At 39.2% G+C, this 27601-nt stretch overlaps 1 protein-coding gene across 2 annotated transcripts in view; it reads left to right on the top strand.

Moving 5' to 3' along the window:
* The first annotated feature begins 14178 nt into the window (after window positions 1-14178).
* The window catches only part of LOC133656106 (MOB kinase activator 1B), a 47168-nt gene continuing 33745 nt past the window's right edge, over window positions 14179-27601 (top strand). Inside the window, exon 1 of one of the 2 annotated variants that reach the window (XM_062056936.1) lies at window positions 14179-14528. In XM_062056936.1, the coding sequence (XP_061912920.1) occupies window positions 14515-14528 (14 nt within the window). In that variant the 5' untranslated portion in view covers window positions 14179-14514. The remainder of the gene's footprint in view (window positions 14529-27601) is intronic. The other variant, XM_062056935.1, reaches the window with a different exon arrangement.

The following is a 27601-nucleotide window of genomic DNA, read 5'->3' as shown; positions in this document are numbered from 1 at the left end:
TTCTTCTTTGCAGTCTTCATTGTTCATTAAACAAATTGCAAAAGATTCACCAACACAGATGTCCAGAATACTGTGGAATTTTGAGATGAAAACAGAGCTTTTTTGTATTGGATTCAATGGGGTACCAATACTTCCGTTTCAACAATTGACGCCACGCGCATACGTCCTCATATATAGACGTTTTCAACCGGAAGTTTAGCGGGAAATTTAAAATTGCACTTTATAAGTTAACCCGGCCGTATTGGCATGTGTTGCAATGTTAAGATTTCATCATTGAAATATAAACTATCAGACTGCGTGGTCGGTAGTAGTGGGTTTCAGTAGGCCTTTAAATGAAATTTTCTTATTTAAACGGGGATAGCAGATCCATTCTATGTGTCATACTTGATCATATCGCGATATTGCCATATTTTTGCTGAAAGGATTTAGTAGAGAACAACGACGATAAAGGTCGCAACTTTTGGTCGCTGATAAAAAAAAGCCTTGCCTGTACCGGAAGTAGCGTGACGTCGCAGGTTGAAAGGCTCCTCACATTTCCCCATTGTTTACAATGCAGCGAGAGCGATTCGGACCGAGAAAGCGACGATTACCCTAGTAATTTGAGCCAGGATGAAAGATTCGTGGATGAGGAACGTGAGAGTGAAGGACTAGAGGGCAGTGCAGGAAGTATCTTTTTTCGCTCTGACCGTAACTTAGGTACAAGGGTTCATTGGATTCCACACTTTCTCCTTTTTCTATTGTGGATCATGGATTTGTATTTCAAACCACCTCGGATACTATATCCTCTTGAAAATGAGAGTCGAGAACGCGAAATGGACATTCACAGTGACTTTTATCTCCACGACAATACATCGGCGAAGCTCTTTAGCTACGGAGCTAACGTGATAGCATCGGGCTTAAATGCAGATAGAAACAAAAGAAATAAACCCCTGACTGGAAGGATGGACAGAAAATCAACAATACTATTAAACCCTGGACATGTAAATACACGGTTAATGCTTTCCAGCCTGGCGAAGCTTAACAATGCTGTTGCTAACGACGCCATTGAAGCTAACTTAGCAACGGGACCTCACAGAGCTATGCTAAAAACATTAGCTATCCACCTACGCCAGCCAGCCCTCATCTGCTCATCAACACCCATGCTCATCTGCGTTCCAGCGATCGACGGAGCGACGAAGGACTTCACCCGATCATCCGTGCGGTCGGCGGCTAGCGTCGGATAGCGCGTCTGCTATCCAAGTCAAAGTCCTCCTGCTTGTGTTGCTGCAGCCAGCCGCTAATACACCGATCCCACCTACAACTTTCTTCTTTGCAGTCTCCATTGTTCATTAAACAAATTGCAAAAGATTCACCAACGCAGATGTCCAGAATACTGTGGAATTTTGAGATGAAAACAGAGCTTTTTGTATTGGATTCTATGGTGTCCGAATACTTCCGTTTCAACGATTGACGTCACGCGCATACGTCATCATACATAGACGTTTTCAACCGGAAGTTTAGCGGGAAATTTAAAATTGCACTTTATAAGTTAACCCGGCCGTATTGGCATGTGTTGCAATGTTAATATTTTATCATTGATATATAAACTATCAGACTGCGTGGTCGGTAGTAGTGGGTTTCAGTAGGCCTTTAATTCCCATCTTAAAACTCATTTGTATACTCTAGCCTTTAAATAGACCCCCTTTTTAGACCAGTTGATCTGCCGTTTCTTTTCTTTTCTCCACTGTCCCCCTCTCCCTTGTGGAAGGGGAGTTACACAGGTCCAGTGGCCATGGATGAAGTGCTGGCTGTCCAGAGTCGGGACCCGGGGTGGACCACTCGCCTGTGCATCGGTTGGGGACATCACTGCGCTGCTGACCCGTCTCCACTCGGGATGGTTTCCTGCTGGCCCCACTATGGACTGGATTCTCACTATTATGTTGGATCCACTATGGACTGGACTTTCGCTGATATGTTGGATCCACTATGGCTAGGGTTGGGTATCGTTTGAATTCGAACGATTCTGATTCCGATTCCGATTCTTTGTTTCGATTCCGGTTCCTGACTATTCTCGGTTCCGATTCTTTTAAGAGGCAGGGTCAAAAAAAAGTTTAGGATATTTTAAATGAGCTAGCTAACCTACAGTCTTTCTGAATGAAATAGTCTGACATTCTCCATCAATTTTAATTCTATTAACTTTTTATGAACTTTACTATAAATTCCTCACAGGGCTGTTTTCAACTAGAATATAAATATCAAATCTATGAACTTGAATATAAATATTATAAATTATGAATACATTTTCCAGGGGTACACTTTCCTCAAGAGAGCTTTATTTTTGAAAACCTCATGAAAACACATTTACACATAAGTGTATGATGCTGCAGGAAACCTCATGAAAACACATTTACACACACAAGTGTATGATGCTGCAGGTACTTAAAAATGTTACCGTGCTCCCACTGATGGGCTAACCTGGTGCAGAAAAGCAAATAAACAATAAGAAACAACTTGCAAAACCCAGTCCAGATTAGCAGCAGGTACAGTATAAAATCAGAGACAGTTCTTGTTTAGGAAAATGGCCATATCCGCCTTCTCAGGCAGGATGCGTGAGCGTTCTGGACAGATAGTGTCTCCTGCTGTGGAAAATACACGTTCGCTGGGTGTGGAAGAAGCTTGAACGCATAAATAGGAGAAAGCGAGATCTGACAGCAAAGGATAAGTCTTTTGTTGGTTCCACCAGACCACCACCATGCAGCAGGGTCGTCAGACATAAGTATCGGTGGAACGTCCTGGTACATCTGCAGCTCTCTCTCCACTCGTTTCTTGATGGACATGGAGCTCTGTTATTTCGCGGTTATTTCATTTTTTTTTGTAAAGTAAAGCCACACTTTCGACCGCCGACGCCCGCTATTCATGCTTGAGCTTGACTGACTCGCTCGGCTATGCTAACACTTCCGGCGGTGGCCGCTTCTTCGTTGGTGTTCAGCGGCTTCTTCTTCCGGTTCGGCGGACTAGGTATCGAAACTAGTAATCGAAATTTAAACTTTTGAACAATTCCGGGAGAATCGGAAAGTTAGTCCCGGTTCCAATCGATACTCGATACTCGATACCCAACCCTAACTATGGCAGACCTGGGCAAATTAAGGCCCGGGGGCCACATGATGGAAACTGTAGCTGCCATTATGATGTGCAGTGATTTTTTCAAATGACCGTAAATCTTGAACTATACAAAGAATTTCAATGGTTGGAATCTGCGCTTTTGCATGATATACTAGTTAATATGGTAATCTAATTAGTTGCTATGGTAATCTAAGTCACAGCAGCTCAGACGAGGCACTATGCAGTGTGGGTGGAGAGCGTTTCCACAGAGTGTTTCCAGAGCGGTCAGCCTGAAATGCGGGTGTCAGGGACAGACGCGGAAGGAGATTTTTACAACAAAGTTCTAAAGGTTAGTGATATATCAGATAGGTGGGTTTTCTTTCGTTTTTTCACGTTCACATTTCGCTGTGTTTGTTGCATTTTGTTGCGTTTCGCCTTATTGTAAAATATGTCAATCGACGTTCATATGTTGACAATATTCACTGTTTTATCGTTCATAGTTGATATTGTAAACCCCACATTCTTTATTTTCATGTACATTCTGGCTCATTCAGTAAAAAAAATTAAAAATTCCATTCTGTTTTTTAAGGCGGTCTGTCATAACGTTTTTAGCATTCAATCAGACATTATTGTGAGGTTTTGCATTAGTGTTCCTAAAAATAGATATACCGGCCCCCAGACACATTTTTTTCTCTAACTATTGCCCCCGAGTCAAAATAATTGCCCAGGCCTGCACTATGGACTGGACTTTCACAATATTATGTCAGACCCACGCGACATCCATTGCTTTCGGTCTCCCCTAGAGGGGGCGGGGGGGGGGGGTTACCCACATATGCGGTCCTCTCCAAGGTTTCTCATAGTCATTCACATCGACGTCTCACTGGGGTGAGTTTTCCTTGCCCTTATGTGGGCTCTGTACCGAGGATGTTGTTGTGGCTTGTGCAGCCCTTTGAGACACTTGTGATTTAGGGCTATATAAATAAACATTGATTGATTGATTGATGTTTCTTTTGTTGTTGTGTTGTTTTTAATTTTTAAATTTTTATTTTTTTAAATTGAACAACAAACATACATGTATAATGCACACAAAAGTCAAGGCACTTTCAACATAACTCACAAGCTACACATCAGGTTGAGCAAATCACGACATCAGCAAAACATGTCAAGGAAAGAAAACAAAAGCAATTACAGGTAGAGTATTAAGTATTAATAAATAATAATAATAATACAAAAATATGAAAAATAAAATATGTGTTTTGTGGACTTGGAGAAGGCATTCGACCGTGTGCCCCGGGAAGTCCTGTGGTTAGTGCTCAGAGAGTATGGGGTATCGGACTGTCTGATTGTGGCGGCCCGCTCCCTGTACGATCAGTGTCAGAGCTTGGTCCGCTTGGACCCGTATCCAGTGAGGGTTGGACTCCGCCAAGGCTGCCCTTTGTCACTGATTCTGTTCATAACTTTTATGGACAGAATTTCTAGGCGCAGTCAGGGCGTTGAGGGGATCCGGTTTGGTGGCTGCTGGATTAGGTCTCTGCTTTTTGCAGATGATGTGGTCCTGATGGCTTCATCCGGCCAGGATCTTCAGCTCTCACTGGATCGGTTCGCAGCCGAGTGTGAAGCGACTGGGATGAGAATCAGCACCTCCAAGTCCGAGTCCATGGTTCTCGCCCGGAAAAGGGTAGAGTGCCATTTCCGGTTTGGGGAGGAGATCTTGCCCCAAGTGGAGGAGTTCAAGTACCTCACGAGTGAGGGAACAGTGGATCGTGAGATCGACAGGCTGATGCGGACGCTGTATCGATCCGTTGTGGTGAAGAAGGAGCTGAGCCGGAAGGCAAAGCTTTCAATTTACCGGTCGATCTACGTTCCCATCCTCACCTATGGTCATGAGCTTTGGGTTATGAACGGAATGACAAGATCACGGGTACAAGTGGCCGAAATGAGTTTCCTCCGCCGGGTGGCAGGGCTCTCCCTTAGAGATAGGGTGAGAAGCTCTGTCATCCGCGAGGAGCTCAAAGTAAAGCCACTGCTCCTCCACATCGAGATAAGCCAGATGAGGTGGTTCGGGCATCTGGTCAGGATGCCACCCGAACGCCTCCCTAGGGAGGTGTTTCGGGCACGTCCGACCGGTAGGAGGCCACGGGGAAGACCCAGGACACGTTGGGAAGACTATGGCCTGGGAACGCCTCGGGATCCCCCGGGAGGAGCTGGACAAAGTGGCTGGAGAGGGAAGTCTGGGCTTCCCTGCTTAGGCTGCTGCCCCCGCGACCCGACCTCGGATAAGCGGAAGAAGATGGATGGATGGAAAATTTAAAAAAGACAAAAAGGGCTACCTAAATCACTTTAAATGTTTTTAACACGGATATCAATTTAAGGGCTTTTGTACTCTTAATCATTCTCCAAGATTTAATTGATAATTGTAACCCATTAAGCCAATTAGAAAATGCAGGCCTTACTTTCATAAATCGCCATTCTGCGATGAGGTGGCGACTTGTCCAGGGTGTACCCCGCCTTCCGCCCGAATGTAGCTGAGATAGGCTCCAGCATCCCCCGCGACACCGAAAGGGACAAGCGGGTAGAAAATGGATGGATGGATGGACATTTATGTAGAAACAATTTTGCCTGGAGCATAATAATGTTGACAAACATTTCTATGTTACAGTCGTTTACAAAAAATACCAAATTTGATCTTTTCTATAGAGCAGTGTTTTTCAACCTTTTCTGAGCCAAGGCACATTTTTTTCATTGAAAAAATCTCGAAGCACACCACCAGCAGAAAACATTAAAAAATTAAACTCAGCAGCCGATATTGACAGTAAAAAGTTGTTCTCGCAATTGTTGTATATGAATTCAAACCATAACCAAGCATGCATCAATAGCTCTTGTCTCAAAGTAGGTGTACTGTCACGACCTGTCACATCACGCCGTGACTTATCTTGAGGTTTTTGGTGTTTTCCTGTGTGTAGTGTTTTAGTTCTTGTCTTGCGCTCCTATTTTGTTGTTGATTGTCATGTCATGTACGGATGTACTTTGTGGACGCCGTCTGCTGCTCCACACGCTGTAAGTTTTTGCTGTCGTCCAGCATTCTGTTTTTGTTTACTTTGCAGCCAGTTCAGTTATAGCTTCATTTAGCTTAGCCATCCCTTAGCTTCAATGCCTTTTCTTAGCGGCACTCGCCTTTTTGTTTATTTTTGGTTTAAGCGTTAGATACCTTTTTACCTGCACGCTGCCTCCCGCATATTGTGATCACGACAAACCATCTTCCCGACACCTATAAAGCAATTAGCTACCTGCTGCCACCTACTGATATGCCGAGCTTTAGACAGCACAGACACCCAACAACGGCACATTTGCTGATTATAATTACTGGTTTGCAAAAAATATTTCTAACACACTTAGGTGAAATTACACTATCTCCCACGGCACACCAGACAATATCTCACGGTACACCAGCGTGCAGCGGCACAGTGGTTGGAAAAACACTGCTATAAAGAATGGGGACATCTCCACACCCTTTTTTCTCAGCCAATCTCTGATCACCTCCCAAAACACATGTACACTCTCACATTCCACAAACAGATGATTGACATCCTCTACAGCTCCACAGATATAACAGCCATCAACCTCCATGTTAAATTTAAGTTTCAAAAAATCCTTTGAAGGGTGTGTTCCATTAATAATTTTAAATTGTATTTCTTTAATTTTTGGAAGAATTGGGTATGTAATATATCTTGTCCTTATTTTCCTTAGCTCAACTTTTGTAAACTCCTTCAGGATATATTGTCTATGAACTGTGCCCGGAAAATATTATTTCACTAAAACTGCCCTCTTACCGGTATATTTCTTGGAACATTTTTCATCACAGAAATTAGCATCTTCAATATTAAGGTTTCTCAGAGAAGGGGTAGTATTTGAATATAAAACATTTTGAGTCACCATAGATTTTAAGGATAGAGGTATTGCTTTGGTGATCTTTTGAAACAGATTTTTTTGAACAACAACATTGATACTTTTAATACATTTTTTCATACGTAAACAAACTGCCACAACTGTCCATCCATAAAATGTCTGACATCCCAAATACCTACAGAGTTGCATTCTTCTGTATCAGTCATTTTCAACCACTGTGGCACACTAGTGTGCTGTGAGATACAGTCTGGTGTGCCGTGGGACATTATCTAATTTTACCTATTTGGGTTAAAAATATTTTTTGCAAACCAGTAATTATAGCCTGCAAATGATGTGTTGTTGTTGAGTGTCGGTGCTGTCTAGAGCTCGGCAGAGTAACCGTGTAATACTCTTCCATATCAGTAGGTGGCAGCCGGTAGCTAATTGCTTTGTAGATGTCGGGAACAGCGGGAGGCAGTGTGCAGGTAAAAAAGTGTCTAATGCTTAAACCGAAAATAAACAAAAGGTGAGTGCCCCTAAGAAAAGGCATTGAAGGTTAGGGAAGGCTATGCAGAACGAAACTAAAACTGAACTGGCTTCAAAGAAAACAAAAACAGAATGCTGGACGACAGCAAAGACTTACTGTGCAGCAAAGACGGCGTCCACAATGTACATCCGAACATGACATGACAATCAACAATGTCCCCACAAAGAAGGATGAAAACAACTGAAATATTCTTGATTGCTAAAACAAAGTAGATGCGGGAAATATCGCTCAAAGGAGGACATGAAACTGCTACAGGAAAATACCAAAAAAAGAGAAAAAGCCATTAAAATAGGAGTGCAAGACAAGAACTAAAACACTACACACAGGAAAACAGCAAAAAAGTCCAAATAAGTCAGGGGGTGATGTGCCAGATGGTGACAGTTCGCCTACTTTGAGACAAGAGCTATAGTGATGCATGGTTGGGTATGGTTTAAAGTAGGGCTGCAACAACTAATTGATTAAATCGATTAAAATCGATTATTAAAATAGTTGCAGATTAATTTAGTCATCGATTCGTTGGATCTATGCTATGCGCATGCGCAGAGTTTTTTTTTTTTTTTTTTTTAATCAAAATGTTTTAATTTTTTTATTTATTTATTTATTTTTTTAATAAACCTTTATTTATAAACTGCAACATTTACAAACAGCTAAGAAACAATAATCAAAATAAGTATGGTGCCAGTATGCTGGTTTTTTTTCAATAAAATACTGGATAGGATAGAAATGTAGTTTGTCTATTTTATCCAATTATCAATCGATTAATCGAAGTAATAATCGACAGATTAATCGATTATCAAATTAATCGTTAGTTGCAGCCCTAGTTTAAAGTCATTCCCAACAATTGCGACAACGACTTTTTACTGTCAACTGAGTTTCGTTTTTTTAATGATTTCTGTTGGTGGTGTGCCTCTGGATTTTTCCAATGCAAAAAATGTGCCTTGGCTCCAAAAAGGTTGAAAAACACTGTTCTATATATATATAGATTTTTTATGAACTAGAATGTGACGGTTATTCCATATAGGTGTGTTGTGTGGAGAGAAATTGTGTCTAAACAATAATTTCCAGTAAAGTAGGGTGAAACCAACCATGTTGACAACGACCATAATGTATGCATCCTTTTACTATGGTGGGTCAAATGGGACAAAATCCAATAAATAAATATGTAAATTATTATATTATATTATAATTGGAATTAAACATATTAATGTGTTGTCAAATGTTTCATTAATCTATTTAATGTAAAAGTATAATTCATTATTTCATCATTTAGATCAGGAATGCCCAAAGTGGGGCCAAATTTGGCCCACTGAGTTGTTGCGTTTCGCCCGCCAAAGGGTAGGATCTTTATTATTAACGTTTGGGTTATTTGTGTTTCATACTTAAAGTTAGGGTGTCCTGATCCGATATTGATATACTGTAAGATATTGGTGTGACACCAGCAAAAACCAAGTATCGGATGATATCAGTTTGCATGTAAAATCTCAGATACAAGCAATCCTGCAGCACCTTTACTTGTGCAAAGTTGGTATACATTGTAGGCCATCTAGTGGTACACCAAAGGATCACTTAATTAAATATTCAAACACTGGTTTACTCTTCAAGCTATGTAATGTGGTCAACACTATTAAATATACTTGATAATTAAAACCTCTGCCTTGTTTTTAATGACTATCTTGGCCTACTGCGCTACTGTATTTTAATGTTGGTCATTATGGTAGTACTTGGAGAGCCCAGTGTTTTCCGAGGTGGTACTTGGTGAAAAAAGTTTGACAACCACTGTGGCTGTAGGCTATAGGCTACTCGCAGCTACACAACAGCTCAGCACACAAGCTAGACATACGTAATCATTTAACAATATTGCAGTCTATAACAGCACATTTGTCAATATAAACAAGTATTACATAATTATAGTTGCATACTACTTAAAGTCTCCAAGGCATGTTAGAAAGTATCTAGTAACAAACGTGTCCGCATCATTCAACTTCACAAGCTTAACGTCGTGAACGTTGTGGCCACCAGGTGTCGCAAAAAAATAATAATTACCACTCCACATCAACCTAAATACAGCATAAGTCCATTGTAGATGGTTAATAATAAATAGGTTAGTGTTTTTCATGACCACTTTTGTTCTGTTTGACTCATTTCACTTAAACAAACCTTTTCTAAAATTCCACTCTACAAAATAACACAAATACTGTAAAACTGTATATATGATTCAGTCTGATAATATCAATAACGGAATAGGCTCGAGATCTTTCGGTGTGGAGTTTGCATGTTCTCCCCGTGACTGCGCGGGTTCCCTCCGGGTACTCCGGCTTCCTCCCACCTCCAAAGACATGCACCTGGGGATAGGTTGATTGGCAACACTAAATGGGCCCTAGTGTGTGAATGTGATTGTTGTCTGTCTATCTGTGTTGGCCCTGTGATGAGGTGGCGACTTGTCCAGGGTGTACCCCGCCTTCCGCCCAAATGCAGCTGAGATAGGCTCCAGCACCCCAAAAGGGACAAGCGGTAGAAAATGGATGGATGGATGTATTCTGTTTTTATTTATGATTTACAAACCCCGTTTCCATATGAGTTGGGAAATTGTGTTAGATGTAAATATAAACGGAAGACAATGATTTGCAAATCCTTTTCAACCCATATTCAATTGAATGCACTACAAAGACAAGATATTTGATGTTCAAACTCATAAACTATTTTTTTTTTTGCAAATAATAATTAACTTAGAATTTCATGGCTGCAACACCTGCCAAAGTAGTTGGGAAAGGGCATGTTCACCACTGTGTTACATGGCCTTTCCTTTTAACAACACTCAGTAATGGATCATTAAAGTTTGTTTAAGTCTAAGTCTAAACGTTTGGGAACTGAGGAGACACATTTTTGAAGCTTCTCAGGTGGAATTATTTTCCATTCTTGCTTGATGTACAGCTTAAGTTGTTCAACAGTCCGGGGGTCTCCGTTGTGGTATTTTAGGCTTCATAATGCGCCACACATTTTCAATGGGAGACAGGTCTGGACTACAGGCAGGCCAGTCTAGTACCAGCACTCTTTTACTATGAAGCTACGTTGATGTAACACGTGGCTTGGCATTGTCTTGCTGAAATAAGCAGGGGCGTCCATGGTAACGTTGCTAGGATGGCAACATATGTTGCTCCAAAACCTGTATGTACCTTTCAGCATTAATGGCGCCTTCACAGATGTGTAAGTTACCCATGTCTTGGGCACTAATACACCCCCATACCATCACAGATGCTGGCTTTTCAACTTTGCTCCTATAACAATCCGGATGGTTATTTTCCTCTTTGGTCCGGAGGTCACGACGTCCACAGTTTCCAAAAACAATTTGAAATGTAGACTCGTCAGGCCACAGAACACTTTTCCACTTTGTATCAGTCCATCTTAGATGAGCTCAGGCCCAGCGAAGCCGACGGCGTTTCTGGGTGTTGTTGATAAACGGTTTTCGCCTTTTATAGGAGAGTTTTAACTTGCACTTACAGATGTAGCGACCAACTGTAGTTACTGACAGTGGGTTTCTGAAGTGTTCCTGAGCCCATGTGGTGATATCCTTTACACACTGATGTCGCTTGTTGATGCAGTACAGCCTGAGGGATCGAAGGTCACAGGCTTAGCTGCTTACGTGCAGTGATTTCTCCAGATTCTCTGAACCCTTTGATGATATTACGGACCGTAGATGGTGAAATCCCTCAATTCCTTGCAATAGCTGGTTGAGAAAGGTTTTTCTTAAACTGTTCAACAATTTGCTCAAGCATTTGTTGACAAAGTGGTGACCCTCGCCCCATCCTTGTTTGTGAATGACTGAGCATTTCATGGAAGCTGCTTTTATACCCAATCATGGCACCCACCTGTTCCCAATTTGCCTGTTCACCTGTGGGATGTTCCAAATAAGTGTTTGATGAGCATTCCTCAACTTTCTCAGTCTTTTTTGCCACTTGTGCCAGCTTTTTTGAAACATGTCGCAGGCATCAAATTCTAAATGAGCTAATATTTGCAAAAAAATAACGTTTTCCAGTTGGAACATTAAGTATCTTGTCTTTGCAGTCTATTCAATTGAAAATAAGTTGAAAACGATTGGCAAACCTTTGTATTCAGTTTTTATTTACGATACACACAAGTTTAGTTTAGTTTAGTTTAGTTTAGTTTAGTTTAGTTTAGTTTAGTTTAGTTTAGTTTATTAAGGATCCCCATTAGTCTACACCGCAGTGGAGACTATTCTTCCTGGGATTCAGGCAAAAAACATCACACAATCACAAAACAAAAGATTACAATGCAGTACAACATGATCAAATAATAAAATGTTGTAATACAAAAATAGCAACAACAAAGAACCAAAGAAACAAACAAACTATAACTTCGAGTTTACATAATAATGTTCATACCAAAGATAAAAAGAGCAACATGCCAACTTCACTGGTTTTGGGTTTTGTAATTTGTGTAGCCCACAAGGCAGTGTTTTAAATGTAGAAAAATATCCTGGTATGACCCTTTCAAGTTCCAAGTAAGTGTTTGATGAGAATTCCTCAACTTTCTCAGTCTTTTTTGCCCCTTGCACCAGCTTTTTTGTAACATGTCGCAGGCATCAAATTCTAAATGAGCTAATATTTGCAAAAAATAACAAAAGTTTACCAGTTCGGAAATTAAGTATCTTGTCTTTGCGGTGTATTCAATTGAATATAGGTTGAAAAGGATTTTCAAATCAGCACGGTGGTAGAGGGGTTAGTGCGTCTGCTTTACAATACAATGGTCCTGGGTTCGATTCTGCTCTCAGAATCTTTCTGTGTGGAGTTTGCATGTTATCCCCGTGACTGCGTGGGTTCTCTCCGAGTACTCCGGCTTCCTCCCACCTCCAAAGACATGCACCTGGGGATAGGTTGATTGGCAACACTAAGTGGTCCCTAGTGTGTGAATGTGAGTGTGAATGTTGTCTGTCTATCTGTGTTGGCCCTGTGATGAGGTGGCGACTTGTCTAGGGTGTACCCCGCCTTCCACCCAAATGCAGCTGAGATAGGCTCCAGCACCCCCCGCCATCCCAAAAGGGACAAGCGGTAGCAAATGGATGGATGTATTTTGTTTTTATTTTGAGAATTGTTGGGCATTAGTAAAAAAAAATGTGTATGTTTGTGGAGTTTGTGCAGTAATTTCAATACATAGTGGCCCTAAAGGTTGAAAAAAAAAAATCTACTTATTGTATCGGTTTTGAAAAAGAAAAATATCAAAAATAGAGATGTCCGATAATATCGGCCTACCGATATTATCGGCCCATAAATGCTTTAAAATGTAATATCGTAAATTATCGGTATCAGGTTTTTTATTATCGGTATCGTTTTATTTTTTTTTTTTAATTTTTTAATTTTTTTATTAAATCAACATAAAAAACACAAGATACACTTACAATTAGTGCACCAACCCAAAAAACCTCCCTCCCCCATTTACACTCATTCACACTCATTCACACAGAAGGGTTGTTTCTAGGGATGTCCGATAATGGCTTTTTGCCGATATCCAATATTCCGATATCGACCAAACCCTTAATTACGATACCAATATCAACCGATACCGATATCAACCGATAACAATATATACAGTCGTGGAATTAACACATTATGCCTAATTTGGACAACCAGGTATGGTGAAGATAAGGTCCTTTTTAAAAAATAAAAAATAAACTAAAATAAGATAGATAAATTAAAAACATTTTCTTGAATAAAAAAGAAAGTAAAACAATATAAAAACAGTTACATAGAAACTAGTAATTAATGAAAATGAGTAAAATTAACTGTTAAAGATTAGTACTATTAGTGGACCAGCAGCACGCACAATCATGTGTGCTTACGGACTGTATCCCTTGCATATATTGATATATATTGATGTATAATGTAGGAACCAGAATATTAATAACAGAAAGAAACAACCCTTTTGTGTGAATGAGTGTAAATGGGGGAGGGAGGTTTTTTGGGTTGGTGTACTAATTGTAAGTGTATCTTGTGTTTTTTATGTTAATTTAATTTAAAAAAAAACAAAAAAAAAAAAACAACCTGATACCGATAATAAAAAAAACGATACCGATAATTTCCGATATTACATTTTAAAGCATTTATCGCCGATTATAGGCCGGACATCTCTAGTTGTTTTTTTCTGTTATTAATATTCTGGTTCCTACATTATATATCAATATATATCAATACAGTCTGCAAGGGATACAGTCCGTACGCACACATGATTGTGCGTGCTGCTGGTCCACTATAGTACTAACTTTTAACAGTTAATTTTACTCATTTTCATTAATTACTAGTTTCTATGTAACTGTTTTTATATTGTTTTACTTTTTTTTTTTCAAGAAAATGTTTTGAATTTATTTATCTTATTTTATTTTATTAATTTTAAAAAAAAGGACCTTATCTTCACCATACCTGGTGAACACATAATAATGTGTTAATTCCACGACTGTATATATCAGTATCGGTTGATATTGGTATCGGTAATTAAAGAGTTGGACAATATCGGAATATTGGATATTGGCAAAAAGCCATTATCGGACATCCCTAATCAAAAATGTTTTTTTCAGTGTGCGGCCCTAAATGGAAAAAGTTTGGACACCCCTGGTTTGCACTGTCGTCCAGTAGGTGGCAGCACAGGGGAGCGATGCCAGCAGTCCGGCTTTGGACGTCCCGTGAAGAAGTCAATCCCTCGGCGTCAACAGTGGAGCAGACATTAGACGACCAGCAGCTGTTTGTCAAACCAACACGTTTCACTTGTCTTCCTTTGTGCGAGCGTACAACGTCTTTATTTTTAGTTTTTTTATTCGTCGCGTTATTTGGGGGGGATCGTTCGCCCCGAGAGAACCGCGAGAAAGGGCGAGAAGTGACGACAGGGACTTGTGAGACTTGGACAAACAATCCCTCTTCCTCCTCCTCTACCTTCTTCTTGTCTGCTCACTGTTTGCTGAGGAAGAAGAACATTTTCCACCTGCCTGAAGAAACATGAGCTTTCTTTTGTAAGTTCTGAATTATAATTATTGTGTTGAGTCTTTATTATTGTGGCCATCGCTTTCCATACTACACTACAGCATAGCCGTGTTAGCGATAGCATGTGACGGGCTAAGACTACTTCCCGGAGTGTATGCTGATGTGACGTTTACGTCTTACTTTGTTTCTGTTGCAAATCCATACATTTGTGGCCTCCAGGTTTAGTAACCGTCATGTAGCAGCCGCCACGGCATGTCGGAGACTCGTACCTATAACATCTACGCAGCCTTCACGTTGTACCGAAGTATTGGCGACGTGTCTCGGATAGTTGCTGGTGTGTACAATGTTGCAGTTATAGGGTCTTTAAATGTCCTTTTTTTCACAGTGTGGACTTTTTTTGTTTTTTTTAAGTACCACTGATAGTCACACACACGCACACTAAGTGTGGTGAAATTGCCCACCCCCTTGTTCCACCCCCAAAGGGAGGTGAGGGGAGCAGTGAGCAGCAGCGGTGGCCGCGCTCGGGAGTCATTTTGGTGATTTAACCCCCAATTCCAACCCTTGATGCTGAGTGCCAAGCAGGGAGGTAGTGGGTCCCATTTTTATAGTCTTTGGTGTGAACTCACGACGAGGGATGATGTTTGATAAGAAATTATCGAGTTCGAGCCTATTATCGAATCCTATTATCGAATCCTCTTATCGAACCAATTCCTTATCGATTCTCTTATCGAGTCTAGATAGGTTGTTGTGAATGAAAAAAAAACACACAATATTTGGTTTAACAAAAGCTCACTTTTATTATATAAGAAAAAAATAAAATCTAATAAATAAATATTGACTGTTACCCCCTTAAAAAAATAAAATAAAAAAAATAAATATTGACTGTTGTTACCCAAAGTATATTAAGTGGGATTTTTTCCCCGAAAAACAAATATATACAGTAACACAAAAACAACCTGTCTCTGTGATCACTATAGGTGTATAAATAATAATATAGTGTTAAATAAAATCAGTCCTTTGGGCACAAAACTGAAAATAATACAGCTCTCCAAAAAGTGCACTTCTGCTGCTATTTGACATAACTGTTTGTTATGATGCTTTGACATTTTTGCACTTTATTTCTTTATTGAAAGAAAATTCTATGAAGAGAAAAGTTGTTTGCAAATGTGGTTACAATGCTAAAAAATGAAAAGTTAAAGGTAAAAAAACAACAACACTTTATTGAGTTAACATTATTTCTTTATAGGGGGAAAGATGTGATGTTATGAGCTAGGGAATATAACAACTACACTACCCAGCATGCAACAGGAGTGACGAGCATGCGCTGTAGCCCTGAAAAGTGTTGTTGCATGTCGTCACCCGGCAGCTGAGAATGAAGTTATGAGCACGCTGTGAAAGTAAACGTCAAGAACTCAGCCAACACGCCTCGTCTGCATTATTTATAATTAGACAGACAACACATATACAGTGTTATTTTGTTTTGTTTACAAGGAAAGAAAAACAAAAGTTCAAAAAGGGAGATGTCATATATGTATGTGCTGCGGTTGCTTTAAGAACGTTGCGACAACTGCCGTAAAGGAGGTACGTTGCTAGCCTGGTTGCTATGTTTCCGGTTGGTCGTAAAAGTGTTCGTCATGTGTTTGTACCCTGCTCAAATCTCTCAGTAAAGTTATTCATTGGATTATACCTTTTGTTTTGAACTTTATTACACCTTGGAGCGCTTTTTCCGGTCCATTGTTTTTCCTGCTTTCCCTATCTGCGCCTAATGACTGAGCTACGTGACGTCATTTCTTGTGATGTCCCACAGAGCATTTCTGGTCGGGACGGGATTCGTTCCCAGGTATTCGAATAAAGAACCAACTCTTTTTCTTTACTATAGTGGTCTCGATAACGGGTACCGGTTCTCAAAAAGGGATTCGAGTCAGAGGACTCGGTTCTTTTCTTATCGAACAACCGGGAAAATCGGTTTCGAGTATCATCCCTACTCACGACCTACTTAGTTGTTGTGTGAGGAATACACTTTATATGAGCTCACGTGGAAATGTGTAAATAATGAAAAGTGTATTAAAGGACATATGAAGGATACATACACTATATTGTCAAAAGTATTTGGCCACCAATCCAAATGATGGGAATCGGGTGCCCTAATCACTTGGCCTGGTGTATAAAATCAAGCACTCAGGCATGGAGACTGTTTCTACAAACGTGTGAAAGAATGGGCCGCTCTCAGTGATTTCCAGCATGGAACTGTCATAGGATGCCACCTGGGCAACAAATCCAGATGTGAAATTTCCTCGCTCCTAAATATTCCAAAGTCAACTTTATTATAAGAGAAGTGAAGAGTTTGGGAACAACAGCAACTCAGCCACCAAGTGGTAGGCCACGTTAACTGACAGAGAGGGGTCAACGGATGCTGAAGCGCACAGTGCAAATACTTTCTGCAAAGTCAGTTGCTACAGAGCTCCAAACTTCATGTGACCTTCCAATTAGCCCACGTACAGTACGCAGAGAGCTTCATGGAATGGGTTTCCAGGGCCGAGCAGCTGCATCTAAGCCATACATCACCAAGTCCAATGCAAAGCGTTGGATGCTGTGGTGTAAAGCACGTCGCCACTGGACTCTAGAGCAGTGGAGACGCCTTCTCTGGAGTGATGAATCCCGCTTTTCCATCTGGCAATCTGATGGACCAGTCTGGATTTGGAAGTTGCCAGGAGAACGCTACATTTCGGACTGCATTGTGCCGAATGTGAAATTTGGTGGAGGAGGAATTATGGTGTGGGGTTGTTTTTTCAAGAGTTGGGCTTGGCCCCTTAGTTCCAGTGAAAGGAACTATGAATGCTCCAGGATACCAAAACATTTTGGACAATTCCATGGGATGGCACTTCAAGTTCATATGTGAGTCAAGGCAGGTGGCCAAATACTTTTGGCAATATAGTGTATTTAGGTGATAAATCCAAACGCTCCAAATTAATGTTGTCCCAATACCACGATTTTGGTACCGGTGTTGTGCCAAAATGTGATTGTCTTGATATTGACACATTTAATTTCTGCATATTTTACTATAGAATACCCTTATAAGCATTACATATATCAAAATCAAGTACCTACTATACTGTTTACTTGTTGAAATACCCTTTACAAAGCTAAAATCTACCCAAACAACCCCTTTGCTGCTTTCAAAAATTGATTTCAAGTAATATTTTGATCTTGACACATCTCATCTGCATATTTTAATAAAATACCCTTATGGGCTTAACGTATATCAAAATTAAGTACCTACTGTAGTGTTTACTTGTTGAAATACCCTTTACAAAGCTAAAATCTACCTAAACATCCACTTTGCTGCTGCCCAAAATTGATTCCAGATACTATTTTGACACTGGCAGATCTTATATCTGCATGATGTACTAGAATAGCCCTATGGGCATTACATATATCAAAACCAAGTACCTACTGTACTGCATAGTTGTTGAAATACCCTTTACAAAGCTAAAATCTACCCAAACAACCCCTTTGCTGCTGCCAAAAATGTATTTAAAGTAATATTTTGATCTTACACATCTCATCTCTGCATATTTTACTAGAATACCCTTATGAGCATATATCAAAATCAAGTACCTACTGTACTGTTTACTTGTTGAAATACCCTTTACAAAGCTAAAATATACCCAAAAAACCCTTTGCTGCTTCCAAAAAATGATTTCAAGTAATATTTTGATCTTGACACATCTCATCGCTGCATATTTTACTAGAATACCCTTATGAGCATATATCAAAATCAAGTACCTACTGTACTGTTTACTTGTTGAAATATCCTTTACAAAGCTAAGATCTACCCAAACATCCACTTTGCTGCTTCCAAAATGTATTTCAAGTAATATTTTGATACTGACACATCTCATCTCTGCATATTTTACTAGAATACCCTTATGAGCATATATCAAAATCAAGTACTTACTGTACTGTTTACTTGTTGAAATACCCTTTACAAAGCTAAGATCTACCCAAACATCCACTTTGCTGCTTCCAAAAATTGATTTCAAGTAATATTTTGATCTTGACACATCTCATCGCTGCATATTTTACTAGAATACCCTTGTGAGCATATATCAAAATCAAGTACCTACTGTACTGTTTAATTGTTGAAATACCCTTTACAAAGCTAAAATCTACCCAAACATCCACTTTGCTGCTTCCAAAATGTATTTCAAGTAATCTTTTGATACTGACACATCTCATCTATGCATAATGTACTAGAATACTCTTATGAGCATTGCATATATCAAAATCAAGTACCTACTGTACTGTTTACTTGTTGAAATATCTTTTTTAGAGCAAAAATCTACCCAAACGACCAGTTTGCTGCTGCGAAAAATTGATTCCAGATAATATTTTGATACCGACACATCTCATCTCTGCATATTTTACTATAATACCCTTATAAGCATTACATATATCAAAATCAAGTACCTACTGTACTGTTTACTTGTTGAAATACCCTTTACAAAGCTAAAATATACCCAAAAACCCCTTTGCTTCTTCCAAAAATTGATTTCAAGTAATATTTTGATTTTGACACATCTCATCTCTGCATATTTTACTAGAATACCCTTATGAGCATATATCAAAATCAAGTACCTACTGTACTGTTTACTTGTTGAAACACCCTTTACAAAGCTAAGATCTACCCAAACATCCGCTTTGCTGCTGACAAAAATTGATACCAGATAACACTTTGACACTGACACATCTTGTCTCTGCATAATGTACTGGCATAGCCTTATGGGCATTACATATATCAACATCAAGTACCTACTGTACTGTTTACTTGTTGAAATACCCTTTACAAAGCTAAAATATACCCAAAAGACACCTTTGCTGCTTCCAAAAATGTATTTCAAGTAATATTTTGATATTGACACATCTCATCACAAATATGAAAATGTTTTCCCTCAGCACATACTGGAGCTGTGTACCATTTGTCTGTCACAGAATGACATCACACTAAGACATTCAGTGACAGTTTTACAGTTTTTATCAGTGTTTTTAGTTATTTAAAATGTTACAGTGAAGACCTTTTAAACAAAGTGTTTGCTAGTGAAATTTTCAGAAATGTGTAGGTATATTCTTGCTATCGTTTACATTTCCAGTATGTATAATATTTTTTTTAAAGAAATGTTTCAATCAATCAATACATTTTTGGCCGCAGCAAAGTGGCCGTTTGGGTAGATTTTAGCTTTGTAAAGGGTATTTCAACAAGTAAACAGTACAGTAGGTACTTGATTTTGATATACATTATGCTCATAAGGGTATTCTAGTAATATATGCAGAAATGAAATGTGTCAGTATCAAAATATTACTTGAAATCAATTTTTGGAAGCAGCAAAGGTGTCGTTTGGGTAGATTTTAGCTTTGTGAAGGGTATTTCAACAAGTAAACAGTACAGTAGGTACTTGATTTTGATATATGTAATGCACATAAGGGTATTCTAGTAAAATATGTAGAGTTTCAAAAACTCAAAAAAATGTTTCATGAACTCATAAATGTTACAAAATAAATGTTTTTTACAAAATCAAAAAAATATTTCACAAACTCAAAAAAATGTTTCACAAACTCAAAAATGTTTCACAAACTCAAAAAAATGTTTCACAAACTCAAAAAAATATTTTTGCATTTATGAAGCATTTGTTTGCGTTTGTGAAACATTTTTGAGTTTCTGAAACATTTTTTGGAGTTTCTGAAACATTTTTTGGAGTCAGTGGGGAGTTTTGGCAGTAATTTCACTCCATTTAAAAACACCACAAACTCAAGAAGTGTTTAACAAATAATAAAATAAAAAGTTTCACAAACTCAAAAATGTTTCACAAACTCCCAACAATGTTTCATTAACTCATAAATGTTTAACAAACTCAAAAAATTTTCATAAACTCAAAAATGTTTCACAAACGCAAACAAATATTTCACAAATGCAAAAATATTTTGGGGAGTTTGTGAAACATTTTTGAGTTTGTGAAACATTTTTGAGTTTGTGAAACATTTTTTTGAGTTTGTGAAACATTTATTTGAGCTTGTTATGGGGTTTTGGCAGTAATTTCGCTCCATTCACTTTGTGTTCAAATAATTTTTGAGTTTGTGGATGAAAACATTTTATTCCTGAAATAATCATTAAACATGTTTTATGTGTTGGTACACATAATTTTACAGTACCTCAAATTAAAACTGCACTTTAATGTGCTTTTATTAAATATAAACTATAGTATTTGAGTTTTAAAAACTCCACAAACTGAGTCACCGCTTGTTGTTTCCCAAAGCACTGGTGAGAAGCACTGATGTATACAAGTAATTAAAGAACATAAATAATGATCTACCACTTGAAAGTGTTGTTTAGTAAATGTTAACTTGAAATAAAAGTATTTTAGTATGATACTTTGTTTACTGCAGAATATTTGTGAAGACAGGCAAAAAACAAAATAACTTTTGGAAGCGTCCCGGAAGAGTTAGTGCTGCAAGGGGTTCTGGGTATTTGTTCTGTTGTGTTACAGTGCGGATGTTCTCCCGAAATGTGTTTGTCATTCTTGTTTGGTGTGGGTTCACAGTGTGGCGCATATTTGTAACAGTGTTAAAGTTGTTTATACGTCCACCCTCAGTGTGACCTGTATGGCTGTTGACCAAGTATGCTTTGAATTCACTTGTGTGTGTGAAAAGCCGTAGATATTATGGGACTGGGCCGGCACGCAAAGGCAGTGCCTTTAAGGTTTATTGGCGCCCTGTACTTCTCCCTACGTCCGTGTACCACTTCGTACACCGGCGTTTTAAAAAGTCATACATTTTACTTTTTGAAACCGATACCGATAATTTCCGATATCACATTTTAAAGCATTTATCGGCCGATAATATCGGACATCTGTAACTAATTGTGATAATTTTTTTAACCATATCGCCCAGCCCTACTCCACATTACTTGTGTGGTTCGGCGCCTCTTGCTAAAAGAGAAAAAACGTGTGTTCTGTGTGAATGATGGGCAAAATTCCAAGGCGGATGATTGTTTTGTTTACATAACAGCAAATCACAATCAATGCAGACATGCACACACACCCCTTCGGTGAAACAAGCTCACGTCAGTAGCCTGGATGCTGGGGTTGGTTTTGGAAGTGATATAAGACCCATTTGTAACGTTAACCGTAACCTTGTTCATCACAGGAAGATGTTACTGCCCAAGCATAAATATTGTTGTGTTTCCACGGAAGTGACCTAATTATGTTTATGCCAACTCTTCCTGTCGACACGCAATAAACCCAACAGGTCCGTGTGGACAAACTGCACTGTCTTGTGAGACTTCAGAGCTTTTCCACAATCGACAGATCCTCCAAACTAAGCGTGTTCCTCCCTGCTGTGACTCACATGAGTTGTTAAACCGGGGCCATGACAGAGATTGAACACCGGGCCTCCCCGAGTGGCCTCATTAGAGACACAGAGACACTCTGTTCTCCACCCCTTGTTCCGCTCTGCCAAACCCGTCCTGCTCAACTCTTTTGTCAGCATATTCTTTTAAAAAAAAGAAAGTATGTTATGAAGACGTATTGTTAGCAAAGTGGTTGACCTGTACCTCTATGTGTGTTAGAGATCGACCAATTAATGGCGCCAATATTTGGTGTCGGCATTAAAAAATAAAAAAACTACATCAGCAGATTCAATATACAGCTATGGTCAAAAGTTTACATACACTTTTAAAGAACGTAATGTCATGGCTGTCTTCAGTATCCAATAATTTCTACAACTCTTATTTCTCCTGGTTACCAGTAAAAAAACATGGTAACACTTTAGTATGGGGAACATATTCACCATTAATTAGTTGCTTATTAACATGCAAATTAGTAACATATTGGCTCTTAACTAGTCATTATTAAGTACTTATTAATGTCTTATTCGGCATGGCCTCATTATACTCCCTAACCCTCTAACCCTGGCCCTAACCAAATAACTCTATATTAAGTCTTTGTTACTTAGAATATATTCCCCATACTAAAGTGTTACCAAAAACATATAACTTTGTCTTGAATTCGAAAAAAAAACATCATTTTATTTTTCACTAAAGAAGGGTTCGGTGAATGCGCATATGAAACTGGTGGGGTTCGGTACCTCCAACAAGGTTAAGAACCACTTTGATAGAGTGATTGGAGCACATACTTGTTGGTCACAAAAAACATTCATGAAGTTTGGTTCTTTTATTAATTTATTATGGGTCTACTGAAAATGTGAGCAAATCTGCTGGGTCAAAAGTATACTATACATACAGTAATGTTAATATTTGGTTACATGTCCCTTGGCAAGTTTCACTGCAATAAGGCACTTTTGGTAGCCATCCACAAGCTTCTGGTTGAATTTTTGACCACTCCTCTTGACAACATTGGTGCAGTTCAGCTGAATTTGTTGGTTTTCTGACATGGACTTGTTTCTTCAGCATTGTCCACACATTTAAGTCAGGACTTTGGGAAGGCCATTCTAAAATCTTCATTCTAGCCTGATTTAGCCATTCCTTTACCACTTTTGATGTGTGTTTGGGGTCATTGTCCTGTTGGAACACCCAACTGCGCCCAAGACCCAATCTCCGGGCTGATGATTTTAGGTTGTCCTGAAGAATTCGGAGGTAATCCTCCTTTTTCATTGTCCCATTTACTCTCTGTAAGGCACCAGTTTTATTGGCAGCAAAACAGGCCCAGAGCATAATACTACCACCACCATGCTTGACGGTAGGTTTGGTGTTCTTGGGATTAAAGGCCTCACCCTTTCTCCTCCAAACATATTGCTGGTTATTGTGGTCAAACAGCTCAATTTTTGTTTGATCTGACCACAGAACTTTCCTCCAGAAGGTTTTATCTTTGTCGATGTGATCAGCAACAAATTTTAGACGAGCCTTAAGGCAGTGTTTTTCAACCTTTTTTGTGCCAAGGCACATTATTTGCATTGAAATAAATCCGGTGGCACACCACCAGCAGAAATCATTAAATCATCAGTTGATATTAAAAAGTCGTTGTCGCAATTGTTGGATATGACTTTAAACCATAACCAAGCATGCATCAATATAGCTCTTGTCTCAAAGTAAGTGTACTGTCACCACCTGTCACATCACGCCCTGACTTATTTGGAGTTTTTTGCTGTTTTCCTGTGTCTAGTGTTTTAGTTCTTGTCTTGCGCTCCTATTTTGGTGGCTTTTTCTCTTTTTTTGGTATTTTCCTGTAGCAGTTTCATGTCTTCCTTTGAGCAATATTTCCTGCATCTACTTTTTTTAGTAATCGAGAATATTTCAGTTGTTTTTATCCTTCTTTGTGGGGACATTGTTGATTGTCATGTTCGGATGTACATTGTGGACGCCGTCTTTGCTGCACAGTAAGTCTTTGCTGTCGTCCAGCATTCTGTTTTTGTTTACTTTGTAGCCAGTTCAGTCTTAGTTTCGTTCTGCATAGCCTTCCTAAACTTCAATGCCATTTCTTAGGGGCACTCACCTTTTGTTTATTTTTGGTTTAAGCATTAGATACAGTTTGACCTGCACGCTGCCTCCCGCTGTTTCCGACATCTACAAAGCAATTAGCTACCAGCTGCCACCTACTGATATGGAAGGGTATTACACGGTTACTCTGCCGAGCTCTAGACCGCACCGACACTCAACAACAACACATCGTTTGCAGACTATAATTACTGGCTTTGCAAAACCCAAATAGGTGAAATTACATAATCTCCCACGGCACACCAGACTGTACCTCACGGCACACTTGTGTGCCGCGGCGCAGTGGTTGAAAAACACTGCCTTGAGGTGTCACTTCTGGAGCAAGGGCTTCCTTCTTGCATGGTATTCTCTCAGTCCATGGCGATGCAAAACACGCTTGACTGTGGACACTGACACCTGTGTTCCAGCATAGTGTAGTGAAATAAGTATAGTGAAGTAGATATTAGCGTTGTACAATATATCAGACCGGTACTAACAAAGTACTGCAATACTAATAAGTGAAAAGCAGTATTATTGCTTGGATTTGCATGGCGTCACGTCCGGCTCATGAAATATGCGTGGCGGTCAAGCCACCGTCTGGTCTCAATGGTTACTAGGCGCCATTTAGCCTTTGTCGAAGAGAAATCCCCTATGCTTGCGTTGTTTTAGGCTGTGCGACCCGTTCAAATCGCGGAAATGATAAACGTTTCTAAGAAGGGCGAAAGAGTGCAACATTTTACGAATGACGTCGAGAAAAGTAGCACGCACTCCAGTCCAAAGGGAGCAGAGTCGAAGAACGTGCGAGTTTGCAGTGATAACTTTGTTAAAGGTTTGATTGATGTACTTTTAACGTTTAATATTTCCCATTTAAGTATTGTTGTGATATTAGATGTATTTTTATCTTGCTTCGGAGTTCTTAAAACTGGGAGTGTCAAAAAAAAATAGATTTTCAAATTAATTGCGTGCTTATTATTGGGGCGGTATAGCTCGGTTGGTAGAGTGGCCGTGCCAGCAACGTGAGGGTTCCAGGTTCGATCGCCGCTTCTGCCATCCTAGTCACTGCCGTTGTGTCCTTGGGCAAGACACTTTACCCGCCTGCTCCCAGTGCCACCCACACTGGTTTAAATTTAACATAGATATTGAGTCACTAGAGAAAAGCGCTATATAAAAATAATTCACTTCACTTCACTTATTCATTAAAGATTTGTAATTGATAAAAAAATAAAAAATCGATTTAAAAAAAATGTACTGGACTATAATATTGGCACCTTTTCAAACTTGTAACTTAGAAATAGTTGTATTCTAAGCATGTGATTCTCCGTTAATTTGTAATCAAACTCACCTGTAGCAAGTAACAGGTGCTGGCAATATAGAAATCACACTTGCAGCCAGTTAAAATGGAGAAAAGTTGACTCAACCTTTGTGTTATGTGTACCACACTGAGCATGGAGAAAAGGAAGAAGAGCAAATATCCTTCAGAAGATTTGAGAACCAAGATTGTGGAAAAGCATGGACAATCTCAGGGCTACAAATCCATCTCCAGAGATCTAAATGTTCCTGTGTCTACTGTGCGCAATGTCATCAAGAAGTTTAAAGCTCATGGCACTGTAGCTAACCTCCGTGGACGTGGACGGAAGAGAAAAATTGACGAAAGACTGCAAAGGATTGTTAGATTTGTGAATAAAGAACCTCAAACCACTTCCAAACAAATTCAAGCTCGCACTATCCAGTGTTTCCCATAAACTGCCAAGATACCTGTGGCGGTGGGGGCGTGGCTATGGGCGTGGTCACCATGACATCGAGTAATTTGCATAATTTACTACAATATGATTTTCTCTAAAAAGGCTAAAAAAATGTATACTTACTAATTAATAATAACAGTTTTGTTTTAAACGTCCATCCATCCATCCAGCCATTTTACAATACAATTACAACACTTTATGTACATATTTTAAAACAGATTTGAACAATAAGTTATTCGCTGAAATATATTTATTAATTGGGGTTCTTACAAAAAATATATCTTATAAAATATAAAAGCTAAAATGTCTCTTAAAGCTCTGCCCCTTTAATTAGTGCATACTAAATAATTTAACTTTAGCCTACTACTACAACCATATTATTTACCAGCAACATAAAGTGAAACAGAGGCAGAGGTGTCCTGCCACGGTCAGTAACAAATAAACAGAAAACAGTGGTGGTCAAATACAAATAAGGCAACAAGAGAAGTATCCTACACTTCTCTTTTGTAAAGTAAATCTGAACAGCCTATATGGGCATCTACATCAACTATATGATTTTCCTGAGAAGCTGGACAGGACAAAAAAAAAAATTATTTTTATTTTTTATTTTTTATTTGTGGCGGACGTAATTCTTTCGTGGCGGGCCGCCACAAATAAATGAATGTGTGGGAAACACTGCTATCTGTCGCCATCTCAATGAAAAGGGACGCTATGGTAGGAGACACAGGAAGACATAAAAAAGCAAGACTGGAGTTTGCAAAAACTTACCAGAGGAAGCCAAAATCCTTCTGGGAGAATGTCTTGTGGACAGATAAGACTAAATTGGAGCTTTTTGGTACAGCACATCATCACACTGTTTACAGAAAACAAAATGAGGCCTTCCGAGAAAAGAACACCATCCCTACAGTCAAAGATGGTGGAGGTTCACTAAAGTTTTGGGGTTGCTTTGCTGCTTCTGGTACTGGATGCCTTGACTGATTTCATAATGCATGGCATCATGAAATCTGAGGACTACCAAAGAATTTTGGGGCATAATGTAGAGCTCAATGTCAGAAAACTGGGTCTCCGTCAGAGGTCATGGGTCGTCCAGCAGGACAGCGACCCAAAGCATACTTCAAAAAGCACACAAAAATGGCTTTTAAGACAAAGCGCTGGAGAGTTCTGAAGTGGCCATCAATGAGTCTAGATTTAAATCCTATAGAACATCTGTGGCGAGATCTAAAAACAGCAGTTAGGAGAAGGCACCCTTCAAATCTGAGAGACCTGAAGCACTTGTTTTATTCCAGAGGGATGGTTGCTAGAAGTCAGACGTGCGCTGCTATGGAAACGGAAATAAATGAGCTCAAGAATTAGTTCCGGCAATGAATAAAATGTCCAAAATACAGTAAATATTGAACATATTGTTATGAACATGTCTGTTACTACATTATATACATATACTTGCAGTGTGTATATAAAACGTTGGAGTGTTTTGAAGTTGTTTTAGAGGGCTTAGTAGGCTACGACGGTGACTACCATCAACCTCATCTTCCAAGCGTTTTTTTAATCATCTTTAACATCCCTCCCCAAAAAAGACATGTGTTCTTGTCTCTCATAATGATTGTGAACAATAGGCAAAATTTCCAAAAAAGTGCAGTTCCCTTTTTAACTGTGGCGTTCTCTTCTTGCAGTACGTCTCCTCTGCTTACCTGTCAAAGCTTTCATATTTTTGCTGGGGGATCCAATTTTTCTCCTTCTTTCTTGGCATCTTCCAAGTCCCGTTTCATTTGTTTTCGCTACTGCAGCAATCGAGTCGCTCTTAACAAATTCTTAACAAATGGAAGATTATTATATACGGTATTTTCCGGATTATAGATCGCACCGACATATAGGCTGC

This window comes from Entelurus aequoreus, linkage group LG08 (genome assembly GCF_033978785.1).
Source record: "Entelurus aequoreus isolate RoL-2023_Sb linkage group LG08, RoL_Eaeq_v1.1, whole genome shotgun sequence".
Lineage (NCBI taxonomy): Eukaryota > Metazoa > Chordata > Actinopteri > Syngnathiformes > Syngnathidae > Entelurus > Entelurus aequoreus.
This window is presented reverse-complemented; position numbering and strand designations above follow the sequence as displayed.